The sequence below is a fragment of the Microcaecilia unicolor genome, chromosome 4 (genome assembly GCF_901765095.1).
Source record: "Microcaecilia unicolor chromosome 4, aMicUni1.1, whole genome shotgun sequence".
NCBI lineage: Eukaryota > Metazoa > Chordata > Amphibia > Gymnophiona > Siphonopidae > Microcaecilia > Microcaecilia unicolor.
The window spans coordinates 58418117-58431998 of NC_044034.1; the positions used below are offsets into that span (position 1 = coordinate 58418117).

The 13882-nt window shown below is 42.9% G+C and overlaps 1 protein-coding gene across 1 annotated transcript in view; it reads left to right on the top strand.

Annotated features, from left to right (window-relative positions):
• Positions 1–13882, top strand: part of CUL5 (cullin 5) — a 271181-nt gene that overhangs the window by 16942 nt on the left and 240357 nt on the right. The window contains exon 2 of the mRNA XM_030200261.1: positions 2270–2379. Coding sequence (XP_030056121.1) covers positions 2270–2379 — 110 coding nt within the window. The remainder of the gene's footprint in view (positions 1–2269; positions 2380–13882) is intronic.

The window sequence follows — 13882 nt, forward strand, 5'->3', positions numbered from 1 at the left end:
GGGATGCAGGGGACCCAAACAAGTGGTCTAACTCCGCCTCTCCCCAATGTAATGCTCTGATACAGCTGTTTATATACCTTTTGTGTTAAGCAAGGCTTTAGCACTTATCTTCCTGAGAAATCATTCTGTCTTCTATTCACACCATCTATCTCACATTCTTCTGTTCATCCATAATTGCACCTTTCCCAGGCCCGTTTGCACATAGGAATGTCTTATCAGATCATATGTTCCTGGGCCTCATGATTTATGGCCTTTGCCCCTTTTGACTCTGCTCTAGGGTGGACAACTAAGTTTATAGTGTTTACTTAGGTGCTAGTGGTTAGAGCACCTGTCTTGAAATCCATAGGAGGCCGGTTCAAATCCCACTGCAGCTCCTTGTGATCTTGGGCAAGTCACTTAACCCTCCATTGCCTCAGGTACAAACTTAGATTGTGAGCCCTCCTGGGACAGAGAAATATCCAGTGGCCAATCCAGGTTACAAGTACTTGTCAGAAATCCAAATAATACCAACATTACATGCTACCAATCCGTGGGCAAGCACTGGTTTCCCCATGTCTGTTTTAAGGCACACTATGGACTTTTCCTCCAGAAACTTGTCCAAACCTTTTTAAAACCCAGGTATGCTAACCGCTGTTAACTGCATTCTTCTGGCAATGAGTTCCAGAGCTTAACTATTCATAAAGTGAAAAAATATTTCCTCCTGTTTGTTTTTAAAAGTATTTGGATGTAACTTCATTGAGTGTCCCCTAGACTTTGTACTCTTTTTGAAAGAGTAAAAAATCAGTTCACTTCTGCATGCTCCACACTACTCACCACTCAGGATTTTGTAGACCTTAATCATATCTCCCCTCAGCTGTTTCTTTTCTAAGTTGAAGAGCCCTAATCTCTTTAGCCTTTCCTCATATGAGAGGAGTTCCCTTCCCTTTATCATTTTGGTGTATTCTTCTTTGAACCTTTGCTAATTCCATTATGTCTGTTTTTTAAGATATGGCGACCAGACTTACTCAAGGTGAAGTCGCACCATGGAGTGATACAGAGGCATAATGTTTTTGTTCATATTTTACATCCCTCTCCTAGTAATTCCTAGCATCCTGTTTGCTTTTTTGGCTGCCGTCGAACACTGGGCAGAATATTTCAGCGTATTGGTTACAATACCTAGATCTTGTTCTTAGGTACTGACCCCCAAAGTGGACCCTAGCATCAGGTAACTATGATTTGGATTATTCTTCCCAACGTGCATCACTTTGCATTTGTCTACATTAAATTTAATCTGCCACTTGGATGCCCAGCCTTCCAATTTTCTAAGGTCTTTCAGCAATATTTTACAGTCCACATGTGTTTTAACAACCTCAAATACTTCTGTGTCATCTGCAAATTTAATCACCTCATTGGTCGTTCCAATTTCCAGATCATTTATAAATATGTTAACACTGGTCCCAGTACAGATCCCTGTGGCACTCCTCTATTCACTTTTCTCCATTGAGAGAAATGGCCATTTAATCCTATAGTAACATAGTAGATGACGACAGAGAAAGACCTGTACGGTCCATCCAGTCTGCCCAACAAGATAAACTCATATGTGCTACTTTATGTGTATACCTGACTTTGATTTGTATCTGCCATTTTCAGGGCACAGACCGTAGAAGTCTGCCCAGCACTATCCTATAACTCTTTAATTTTCTCAGGAGTGTTCCATGAGGAACTTTCTCAAAAGCTTTCTGAAAATCTAGATACATAAACCAGTAAAGTTTTGCTTCTAGTCCATGTTCAGAGAATATAGCAGTTCAAGTAAAGAAAAAGGGTATTTATAAAATGTAATGATCTATTCAAACAAGCCTACCCAAAAGACCTAGATTAATCTAATGAACCCATCTACCTTACATATACTGAAGAGAAAACGACATTGACCCAGAATCACCCACCTTACCCTCCTCTCTTTATCACCTGTCTCTACCTACCTACCTACCCATCCTATTACTACCCATCCATCCTTCTATTATGTTATAAATTTCCTACTTTACATAACAAAATTCGGTGTTACCTATTACTATGTAAGCCGCATTGAGCCTGCTTTTAGTGAGAAAGTGCGGGATACAAATACAATAAATAAATGAGCTGATTTTGCTGCTGTTATTAAATGGCTATGGTATCTCACATTACCATTTTTTTCCCTGAAAATTTGTTAGTTACCAGTTAGTTAATCTGTTTCAGATTTAAAGTTGGCATGCACATCCATGTAAATTAACTTGTTCTTTTTTTTTTCTTAAAGAATAAAGGATCCCTTCAGTTTGAAGACAAGTGGGATTTCATGCGACCTATTGTCCTGAAGCTTTTACGCCAGGAATCTGTCACAAAGCAGCAGTGGTTTGATTTGTTTTCGTAAGTAATTTATTATTTTTTAAATAGATTTATAAATTAGGGTGGCGAGATCTTATACCATCCTTAATATCTGACAGTTAAATGCTCACTACAATTTTATGATGTTCAGACAACTCATTGAAACTTTCTTCATAGCTACGTTGTGTATTTTAGTATGGCATAGTGGGTTCTTTATGCTCAGTAAAGGTGTAGGAATGTGCTAGTAAAGAAGTTCCCCTGGCCTGGAAATATGAGCTATGAGGTCTCCAAACTGCAGGCTTTGTCCCGCAGAGACCACTATCTTTCGTTTTTGCAAAATTCTGTCTCAGGCAGGAATGTCTCCCTGTTCCATCTGAACGCAGGTGGTGGTTCTCCTTGCTTTTATTAGGGGAGATCGTCAGTTGCTCCTGCCAGTGCCAGTTCCAATCTGAAAATGGCTGCTGTGACCTCCAGTGGCAGTCTCGGAAGCCATTTTGACTTGGGAGCCAAGCTGGACCTTCATACAGTTTGTTTCAGCTAAAAATGCACAGGCATTTTTAGCTGATGCCAAAATCAAAACAAGGCCGAACATGAATTTTGAATTGGTTTCAATGCTGAAACTGAAATCAGTTCGCCTCTATATAAGATATACAGTGCAATCTGCTTAAGTGCAAGGGTCTGGGACCAAAGAAATACATTCAGTTAACCAGAGCGTGCACTTAACCGTTGTGAACCAAAGAAGCTTGACATCTGATAACCATATGTACAGTACTGTTTATTATATGTACAGTATATAGTCTCTGTTAACTGACGATATACGGTCTCCGTTAACTGACGTTAGGCTTACTTGAAGTAATCAGTCATAGTCCTCTGTACGCTCTTGGGTCTGTGAGTTCCATAGACTACGTCTGCCAGACTGTAAAAACTGTCATAGCACTGACATCCAGTGGTCTCCAGATAGGCCTGCACGGTGTTGAGACTCTTCAGCGCTCTTGCAAAAGTGACAGGAGGTTGTTGAATTTCGTCAGCATGTGCCTCGCTGCTCATTTCATCATCTGTTTCATCATCAGCCGTTGCCTGCATGTAGGCGCATATCTCGACATCAGTGCTGTCAGCTGTGTGTAGATCGTAATCAACAGCTATGTAGTGATGAAACTGGGATGTCAATAGCCTGTTCATCTGACGCGTTTGCAACAGCTGCATCTGTTTTGTACCTCTCCACATCCCTAAGAAAGCTTGCCCGCTTGTAGCAGTTCACAATGGTTGCCTGTGTAACATGATTCCAGGCTTCTTTCTGCATATGTAGGGAATCCAACAGTGATAGATTACTAGCCAGTTCAACAGCATGTTTATCCTTGCCAGTCTGGTCATCCATAACGTTCATCAGATGACGTAGCACAAGAGCCCGATAATGTTGTTTGACATTGGCTATTATGCCCTGATCCATAGGTTGGATCAGAGAGGTAGTGTTTGGTGGCAGGAAGACCACCTTGACGTTAGGCAGCCTGACATCATCACTGTGTGCAGCACAATTATCACAAAGCAACAAAATCTGACATTCTAGTGACTAACTTCTTTAGCCACTGCTTCCAAATTTCCCCCGTCATCCATTAATTTGCGTTAGCCTTGTACGACACAGGAAGTCGCTTAACATTCTTGAAGCAATGGGGCTGTTTGCTCTTTCCAATGGCGAGTGGTTCCAACTTCTCACTTCCATCCATATTGCAGCAAAGGAGGATTGTCAGTTGGTCCTTCGTTTTACTTCCTGTAGTTTTGGCTTGTTTGAATGCAAGTGTTCCATCAGGAATCGCTCGCCAGTAGAGACTGTTTTTGTCAGCATTGAAAATATCACGAGGTGCAAACTCGTTCAAGATGGTAGGAAGCACTGAAACAACCCAATTTTCAGCTCCAAAGTCATCAGCATCTTGTTTTTCACCATGCTGTTTCTTGAATTTTATGTTGTTCCTCTCTCCTTCCATCTTTCCAACCATCCAACAGTGGCTTTGAATTCAGTTAGTCCAAGACTTTCAGCTACTTTCTCCGTGAGCAGTTGATCACTGACAGGAAACTGTCTGCTCCTAACTTGAGAAAACCACCAAAGAAGGCATCTTCTACATCCTCAGCTTTTCCCGCCCATTTACGTTTCTGGTTTGGTTTTGTATTGTTTTGCCAGTCTTCCAGAAGCTGGTCTTTCTGCTTCAAGATACGTGAAATTTGACTGGGATTGACACATTCTTTAGCAATAGATGCTTGACTTTCGTTTCTAATTTTTTAAGAACTTCTATTCGTTCAGCCAGTGTTGAAGTCTTACAGTTGCGCGACGACTCCAGTGTACACTCTAACAACATTCTTTCGCTTCTTCTGCCTGTGGCAGTTAACCAACGAGATTTCAACTTTACCGCCCCTTTGTCACGTGCCAGTCGGCTTCCATATTCCACATGTGCGCTTATGTGAAGTCTTTCCTACAGAGGAGTGGTCTTAATGCATATAAGCAAATCTTGCACTTATCAGTGGTGTGCTAAACCGAACCTAGTCCCCATAGAAAACTGATGGTGCCAAAAATGGGACCGAAGTACGGCATGCAGTTAAACAGAGCATGCGCTTATCCGTCGTGCACTTAAATGGAGTGCACTGTATATTAAATGTTTTTTTTACCACAAGATATTAGGGACCAGCTCCAAATTAGATTATGTGCTCACCTTGCTATCTCTTGAAAGCGCCAGATCAGTCTATCCAAAGAGAATACTAATTTTCCAATTATTTGTTGTCTCCAGATTATTTCCTGGTTTTGATGCTTTTTCTCAGTTCTCTCTTCCACTTCTAGTCCTGTTTTTTGTTTCTGGTGTCTTCTGGTCCTCCTTCCCTTTTCTTTGTTTTAGTTGTCTCTTCCTTTCTTGCTTTTTTCAATGGTACATCTTTATTTTCTTTTGCTCACTGCCTATGCTCTGACTTATAGCTCTATTCTCTCTTTGTGGCTCAGCCTTCTCTTTATCCTTTCCATCCTTTTCTTATTTCTGTGTTTCCTTCATCTGTTGCTCTTTTCATATTGTGCTTTCTCTGCTTGGGTTCTCTCCAATCTTTCAACAATTTCACCAAAAACATACTAGGGCTGCACAAGTTGCTGGTTCTGCTATGGGCAACACTCGCCTTTCTCACAGTTCTCCTCTTCCATTATGTTCATTCCCACTATTCCAGGACGAGTGGGTAGTCACCTTCTGCAGTCCTTGGGGTGAGTGATAAATTTTGACAAGAGCAGACTGATCCTGTTACAACAGCTGGAGTACCTGGGAGTGTTGTTCAATATCTTGCGGGACCCATTGTTCCTGACTGAGAATCGCCGCACGAAGTTCAGGCATCAGTCAATTCTGCTTCTTCTCAGGCCTCGGGCTTGGGACTGTGTGCAGGTCCTCTGGTCCATTACCACAGCCATGGAAGTGGTGCCCTGGTTGAGGGCACATATGAGGCCCCTTCAACACTAGCTGCTCAGCCGCTGGCCTCCGGTTTTGGAGGACTACAGCGTCCGGCTGGACACTGGCTGCAAGACGGAGTTTGGGGTGGTGGCTGAGTCACCACTCCTTGAGGTTGGGTGGGGTCTCTTTCCCAATTTTGTATTGGGAAGTGGTGACTATAGATGCCAGTTTGGCGGGCTGGGGAGCCTATTACAAGGGTCACCTGGCTCAAGGATCTTGGTCTCCGGTGGAGGCGTGGTGTTCCATCAACCGCTTGGAGCTCCGGGCAGTGCATCGGGCTCTGGAGGCCTTTGCTCAGTTCCTCTGAGGGACATCGGTTCGGGTCTTCTCGGACAATGCAACGACGGTGACCTATATCAACAAACGGGGGAACTCGCAGCAGTCAATTGGTTGTGGAGTCCAGCTTGTTGATGGCCTGGGTGGGGAGGCATCTGCGCTGTCTCTCTGCAGCTCACATTGTGGGGTCACTCAATGTAGAGGTGGACTTCCTCAATTGACACACTCTGGATCTTGCAGAGTGGGAACTGTGGTGTGAGGCATTCCAGATGCTGGTGCAGTGCTGGGGAATGCTGACCTTAGATCTCATGGTGACAAGGACTAATGCCAAGGTCATGCAGTTTTTCAGCTGGCGGAGGGAACAGGATTCATGGGGTCTCGACGCCTTGCTTCAGCCATGGCCAAGAGAGGGTTTGCTGTCTGCCTTCCTGCCTTGGCCAGTGTCAGTTGTCTGTTGAGAAGCGTGTTGGGCCATCTGAGCCGGGTGATCCTATTGTCCTTGGAATGGCTATGGCGGCCGTGGTATGCGGATCTGATTCAACTCCTGGACTGAGAACCGCTCAGGCTTCTTCAGGAGTGGGGTCTTCTTCATCAAGGACCAGTTGTCATGGAGGATCCCTCCCACTTTGGTCTTATGGCATGGTCCTTGAGAGAGGGCTCGCCTGAGGAAGAAAGGCAATTCAAATTCCGCGCTACAAGAAAAGACAATATTTACGCTGGCTGATCACGCGGCCATTGTCTTTTCTTGTAGCACTTTTGCAAGACAGAAGATTGCTGAAGGATCTCATTACTAGATTACTTCTACAATTCATTTTGACATCCACCATCTTTTACGATATCAGAGATTTTACAAGACCCCTGAGGCAGGCCTTTGGGCCGAAACACGGCCGTGTCGGGTCGTTTTTCAAAAAAAAATTTTTTTGTTACATTTGTACCCCGCACTTTCCCACTCATGGCAGGCTCAATGCGGCTTATATATTGTATACAGAGGTACTTATTTGTACCTGGGGCAATGGAGGGTTAAGTGACTTGCCCAGAGTCACAAGGAGCTGCCTGTGCCTGAAGTGGGAATCGAACTCAGTTCCTCAGGACCAAAGTCCACCACCCTAACCACTAGGCCACTCCAGTTTCCTCTTTGGACCTACCTCACTAGTTTGTTTCTGTTTCTCACGGTTTCATGAGTTTTTTTTTTGCTCCTCCTTGTTGGTTTTCTACCACTACAGGAAGACCACATTTCCTCAAACTAGTGCAGAGCTGTTAGCCTATACATCTTGCACCACCCACAGTGGTCATGGATGCGCTTCCAGTTCACCGCAAGCATCATCTGTGCCACAGACAACCATGCAGGTTTGTCCCTAGACTCTACCAAATCTGGGGCTTTGGTATTTAGCAGCACCACTTTCACCTTTCTGGGAACCTCCTTCTTTGCCAGTAGACCTAGAAAAATAAAAAATCAAATAATTGGGTATTGTGGTGTTGGATAATTCCACTAAATATTTAGGAAGGTCCCCCACATCTTTTATAAGCTCCAACATCTCCCATCACCCTCGTTATGCCCCAGTGAGAGTGTAGGAGAGTTTAATACCAATGTATCCAATTCTTATATCCATTCTCCACCACCCAATTTGAAATTCAAAGCTTTACTGTCCTTTGAGATGTATTTTCCTACCTCCTTTCCCAAAACCTTCTGCCAAGTCCTAATAGTACTTAGGTTTTTTTCTCTCCTCTGCAGAGATTCAAACTGAGTTTTCTCTATCTACACATCCTTTTGCATCTCATGTGGGGAAACATAGGCTGAATGATCAAATTCCCCACGCTGTTTCAAACAGCGCTGAAAAATTAGTGCTGGAACAGCTCGGGGAATTAAAGCCCTAATGATCAAAACTAATAGCATGCAAACTTACGAGTGCTATTAGTTTTGTCAACCTGCAGGAGGATTGTGCCTGGTCATGCACCCAAGGCATAGTTCTCCCGCAGAAGTTGTTTGACAGGTCCTGGCTGTCAAAGAAAAAAAAAAAAGCCTGGACCTGTCACACAGGGCTAGAGGCTCCCCAACCCCCCCCTGACAAAGGTACCCTAATCCCCCTTCCGGACAGAGAGGGCTCGAGTTCTGGTGGACCTCCAGCCCCACAGAACCCCCTCGCATCCTGTGTACCTCGAAATGATGGAAGAGGGGGTAGCACTCCCTCCTCCTTCCAGCGCCGCCTCTAAAATAGTGACGCCCTGCCCACCATAGAAGAGTTTCTCCCTTAATATGGTAGGGATGCCATGCCCAGCGCATCCCTGGATGCACAGGGCAGGTCGGTGCTGGAAGGAGGATGGAGTGCTACTTCTTCATCTTTCATTGCAAGGTACATAGGGGGGGGAAGCTGGGAGTGCTAGGCCACCAAGGGGTGTATTGGATTCTCTGTCGGGGGGGGGGGGGGGGGAGGAGGAGTGTTGGGTCAGGTCCTCTGACCGGGGTGGGATGGGGAGGCCTGCTATCATGCAAATAGATGCTGGACAGAGTGCTGCAAACCCTAACGTCGGCTCTGAGCTGGTATAGGATTTGCAGCAGTATCAGCGCCCTTGTTTGGTGCACTGCCTGCTGAGCATTGGTGAGGAATAGTTAATGCCCTGTTTAGCATGCATTTGTATGCTACTTATGTTCAGAGTTCACGAGCACGTAGTTTCACGCACTCACAGGCTTTGATTATGGGGCAGGCACTAGCGCGCGCGTTTGCTTCTGATCATCGGCCCAATAGTGTTTTAACTTGTAAATACGGGTGTTATGAAACACCTAGCACCCGCCCTGGGGTTAACCCTGTGGCCACCTGAAGTGTCTGCCCTCAGCAGTGCTCAGGCCCGCTTGTACCTGGGCATATGCTCTATATTAGCACCCTCCACCCCACTGACTGGGTCCCACTTGTCTCTGGGCGAGTTTCCCACTCAAGTTATTCCCTGGTGATTTCTAGGTTACTGGGGCTACACTCTCAGGGGGTCCCACAGTTCATGGAAAGCACCCACAGACCGAACACACAAACCACCAGGATTCTTAGTCAGTCCAGGACAACAGCCAATAAACTAACAATGTTTATTGTCACAGAATTAGAGCAGTGAAGCTTATAAAACAGAAAAGTAACGGGTAACTGAGTAAGGATCAATATTAAAACTGTCTAAACACTTTGTCACTTCGTAGGTAGCACCTGGGAAGCTTCAGGAAGTTAACTGCTCACAAGCATTGAACAGGGTCTCAGGACACAGATGTTTACCTTTGTGCACCCATACTGAGACTAAAAATTACCTCACAGCTCAGGCGGGAAAAAAAAACTGTCACGGCTGTAACAGCTTTACAAAAAAAAAGAAATTCAGCATCTGCTGGCCAAACATTAATTTGGCTGTTCTAAGCATGCTCAACTGACCGATTTGGCTTCCCTCCTACCGAGCTGCTTGCTGTTTCTGTGAGCAGCTCATTTGCATCCAATTTCTTTTGAGCATCATTCGCTATTTCAACCTTGGTAATTCGTACCGAGGTGGAAATAGTGATTGGTGCTTTACTGGGACTTTAGTGCATCTGCCTCTCTGTCCACTTTTATTTTGACTAGCTTACTGATAGTAGCACTGTCACCCCCAGTAGATGAAAATAATGCTCTACTGCGACTGCATCCTGATAGGGCGTTTTCAGGAACTCTTCTAATCTGGACATTACTTCTTTTAGATCCATTTTATCAAGCAGATACAGCTCATCCAATGCATTTTTAACTTGGCCACTACTTCTGCTCCAGTGTCAATCTCAGCCAAGTCCATTTTCTCTTTTTTTTTTGGTTACATTTGTACCCCGCGCTTTCCCACTCATGGCAGGCTCAATGCGGCTTACATGGGGCAATGGAGGGTTAAGTGACTTGCCCAGAGTCACAAGGAGCTGCCTGTGCCTGAAGTGGGAATCGAACTCAGTTCCCCAGGACCAAAGTCCACCACCCTAACCACTAGGCCACTCCTCCACTGTGGCAATCTGTTTTTAATTCTGAGATCTAGCCCTTTATATCCTCTGTGATCCCAGGTCTTTCCAGTACAGTTCCCTGCTTCAGCTACTTGTAAAATTCCATGTAAGACAGTTCTGCCAGCACCATATAGGCTACACCAAATGCACTCTGACAATGCTCTTCACCATGTGATTTCTGATCTTGCCATTCTTGCCCCTTTTATCCCGGTGGACATTTTTTTTCCTAGACTTTCCCACTTGTTTTGCTATTCAGTTATACCTATTTGGGTGGTTTAATGCATAAGGACATAAGCATTGCCATACTGGGACAGACCAAAGGTACATCATCCCAGTATCCTGTTTCCAACAGTGGCCAATCCAGGTCACAAGTACCTGGCAAGATCCCAAAAGAGTAAAACAGATGTTATGCAGTTTATCCTAGAAATAAACAGTGGAGTCGGCAGCTTTCTATGGAGACATCCATCTGCTTCAGTGATGTCATTTCCCCCCCCCCCCCCCCCCCGCACCAAATTCTGTAGGGCAAATGCAGAATTTGCATGGGAGAGGAATTTTGTGCAACATAGACCTCAAGGTCAAAACTGTGGATATACCATATATTTGTAAAAATGTTAATTTTTGAATACATTTTTCCAATGAACAACATAATTTGACATACTGGAATATACATTTATAATATGGAATAACTTTAAATAACTCAAAAGCAGTGAGGAAATGTTGTTTTGTATCATATTTGGTAGTTATTACATGAATTAGCCTATGAGAACAACTTTGGAGGTGAACAACTCATGTTAATGTTAGTAGCAAGCTGGATATCTTTTTGAATCAATTACAATTTGCCATCTTTTGGGCATTGATTATACCAGGTTTTTCTGATTTTCTGGTGATACTATGACACTAGGAGCTGATATAACCTTGACCCTTAGACTCCTGATACAATCTCTTGTACTAACTCTACTGGATTACTGCAATGCAATATATGCCAGGGTAAAGAACGGTTAATAAAAAAAACTTCAAACTGTTCGAAACGCAGCAGTCGACCTTAATTATAATATTACTTGCTTTGACAGTGCTCTGCTAATCAGACTTCACTGGTTACCTATAAAAGCCAGAGTCTACTTCAAGATATGTGCTTTTATTCAACGTATAATTTATGGAATGGCCCCAAATTGCATGTAACTACTCATTGAACTTCCCCTGCGTAACGCAGTCTCAGGAAGAAGAGATTGTCTTACATTACATTTTCCTAATTACAGAAAAATTGTTATCAACAGACCTTACAGCCCAAACCAATTGAACATCAATATAGTTATCTACTATTCTGCAAATCTTTGAAATCATATCTCTTTAATAAATTATTGTCAACAGAAAAAACAATCTTCTGTTTAATTTCAACAAATTGTCAACTTGTAACTAATATATCTAATTCAATTGACTTTTGATTACTTCAGTTGTATTTATAATTACCATCCTTGCATCGACTTTAATTGTATTATGCTCATAATTATAATATATTTTACTGTATTATTATTGTTATCCCCCCCTTTTCAATTGTTAAAATTGAATCTTGTTTGCTGTTTAGTGCAGACAACTTTTTCATCTATATCCTTGGTATAATTTTTCAACTTTCAATTAACTACTTCAGTACTACTCTGTTCCTTTTCATGGCTATTTTGATTATTTGATGTAAGTCACAAGACTCCTCGGGATAATGTGGGATATAAGTTTATTAAATATAAGCTTTGCTTGGATGCTTGCTTGCGACCAAGTGCTTTAATCTTGCCACAGATTCTCTATTGTGTAATCCACAAGATTCCTTGGGATAATGTGGGATATAAATTTCATAAATATAAGCTTTGGATTGAGGTCAGATCTATTTCCTGGCCAGGGCAAGAGTGGGATCTTTATCAGCAAATCATTTGATGCACTGATCTGCAGTATGGGATAGTGCACCATCCTGATGGAAAATAAATCTGGTGCTTCACTGTAGAAGGTCATGAATCGATGAAAGAAGCTTCAGTTAAGAACATCCTAATGCAGTGTTTCCCAAGTCGGTCCTGGAGTACCCCCTTGCTGGTCAGGGTTTTAGGATATCCACAATGAATCTGTATGAAATAGATTTGCATACAATAGAAGAGCTGTATGCAAATCAGTCCCATTCATATTCATTGTGGATATCCTGAAAACCTGACTGGTAAGGGGTTACTTCAGGACCGACTTGGGAAACACTGTCCTAATGTACCTGGATCCATTAACAGTTCCATTAGTGATCTGGATTCTGCCAAACCCATGCCATGACATGAATCCCTATATCATGACACTCTAAGGATGCTTCATAGTGGGGTGCCAAGCATTCCTGATTAGCCTTCCCCGATCTTCCTTGAAGAAATCAAACACAATTGCTCCAAAAAATTGAGATTCTCATTCTGTTGCTGCACATTCAGAAAAGGCTTCTTTTGTGGAGCTCTTCCCTTGAGACCCACATTAAGTAACCTGTGTTGAACTGATACATATGCCCATTAATGACACCTGGTTGATTTTCCTGGCAGATGATTTTCTGCAGAGATAATTTCACAGTTCACCTGTCTGTCTTGGGAGTTGTTACCCTTTTTTCTTCCTCTGCCTTCCTGAATTGCAATGCTTCCAGTAACCTGAAAACATGTGTACAAGTTCTGAGCTCCTGAAGTTGTGACTTCATGGACCATTTTCTGAGTGATCTCATGAAAGCTATAGCCCTAATTTCTTAAAGCAATTGCTGTAGCTCTCTTCGCGGTTGTCCAGTCAATCCTTTTTTGAAGCCAGCATCCTGTAAATAACAAAATCATTAGCTTAAATGATAGAATTTCCCTTCATTCTCCCATACTTGAACAAGGGAGACTGGCTGTGCACTCTGCATCTCAAATGTGATTATACACATCCTGATCCATCTATGTTGCCCAACATATCAACATCTCCTTCTCCATATAGACTTCTATCAGTACAAGTTCCTCCCTTTTGCCTCTCTTCAGTCTTCAGAGCTCTCAAGTGCCTTGTAGTGGTGACTGCACTCCTGCACAAGCAGGATGAGCAGGACCCGTATATCCTTATGTGTGGGTGATGTCACTGACAGAGCCCTTTGTGGAAACGATACCCCAGTAACTTTTCCAGAAGCATTTGGGCCATTCTCCACATATGCATGCCTATTCCTGTTTTCCAACATTGATCACACAAGAGGAAGCACTCTGTTGCATTCCAACATAGAGTTCCTAGCTCTCAAAGCCTGGATCTTGAGAGTTTGACTGACTTCCCCGACATTATGTCCCAAGTCTCCTAGCTGCCAGAACAGACTTCACTGAGAAGGCTTATGGTTTTAAATGGAAAAGGTTTCTCTTCTGGTGTGAAGGTGAGACCATAGATTTTATTTACTTATTTATTTACAGCATTTATACCCCACATTATCCCAAAGTTTGGGTTCAGTGTGTCTTACATCAAACTTTAAAGCAAAGTACAAAAAGGATTAAACAAACGTGAAAAGACAGTAAGAAGTATAACATCATAGCAGCAGAATGATTCATTTGAAAATAACAAACTAGCTTAAGAGAATTACAATGGTCAACAGTGGCAATTAATTCATTAAATAAAAATGCTTTCAACAATTTACAACATTTTAGGTAATTAGAAACATGCCTAATTGACTTTAGGAAGGAATTCCATTGCTTAGTAGCTTGGTATGTGAGAAACTGGCATCATGAATTGATTTGTAACGGAGATTCTTACAATTCAGAAAATGGAGTAGTAGATAGTTCCTTGATGCAGGATGGGCATTATGTGATGGTAATTG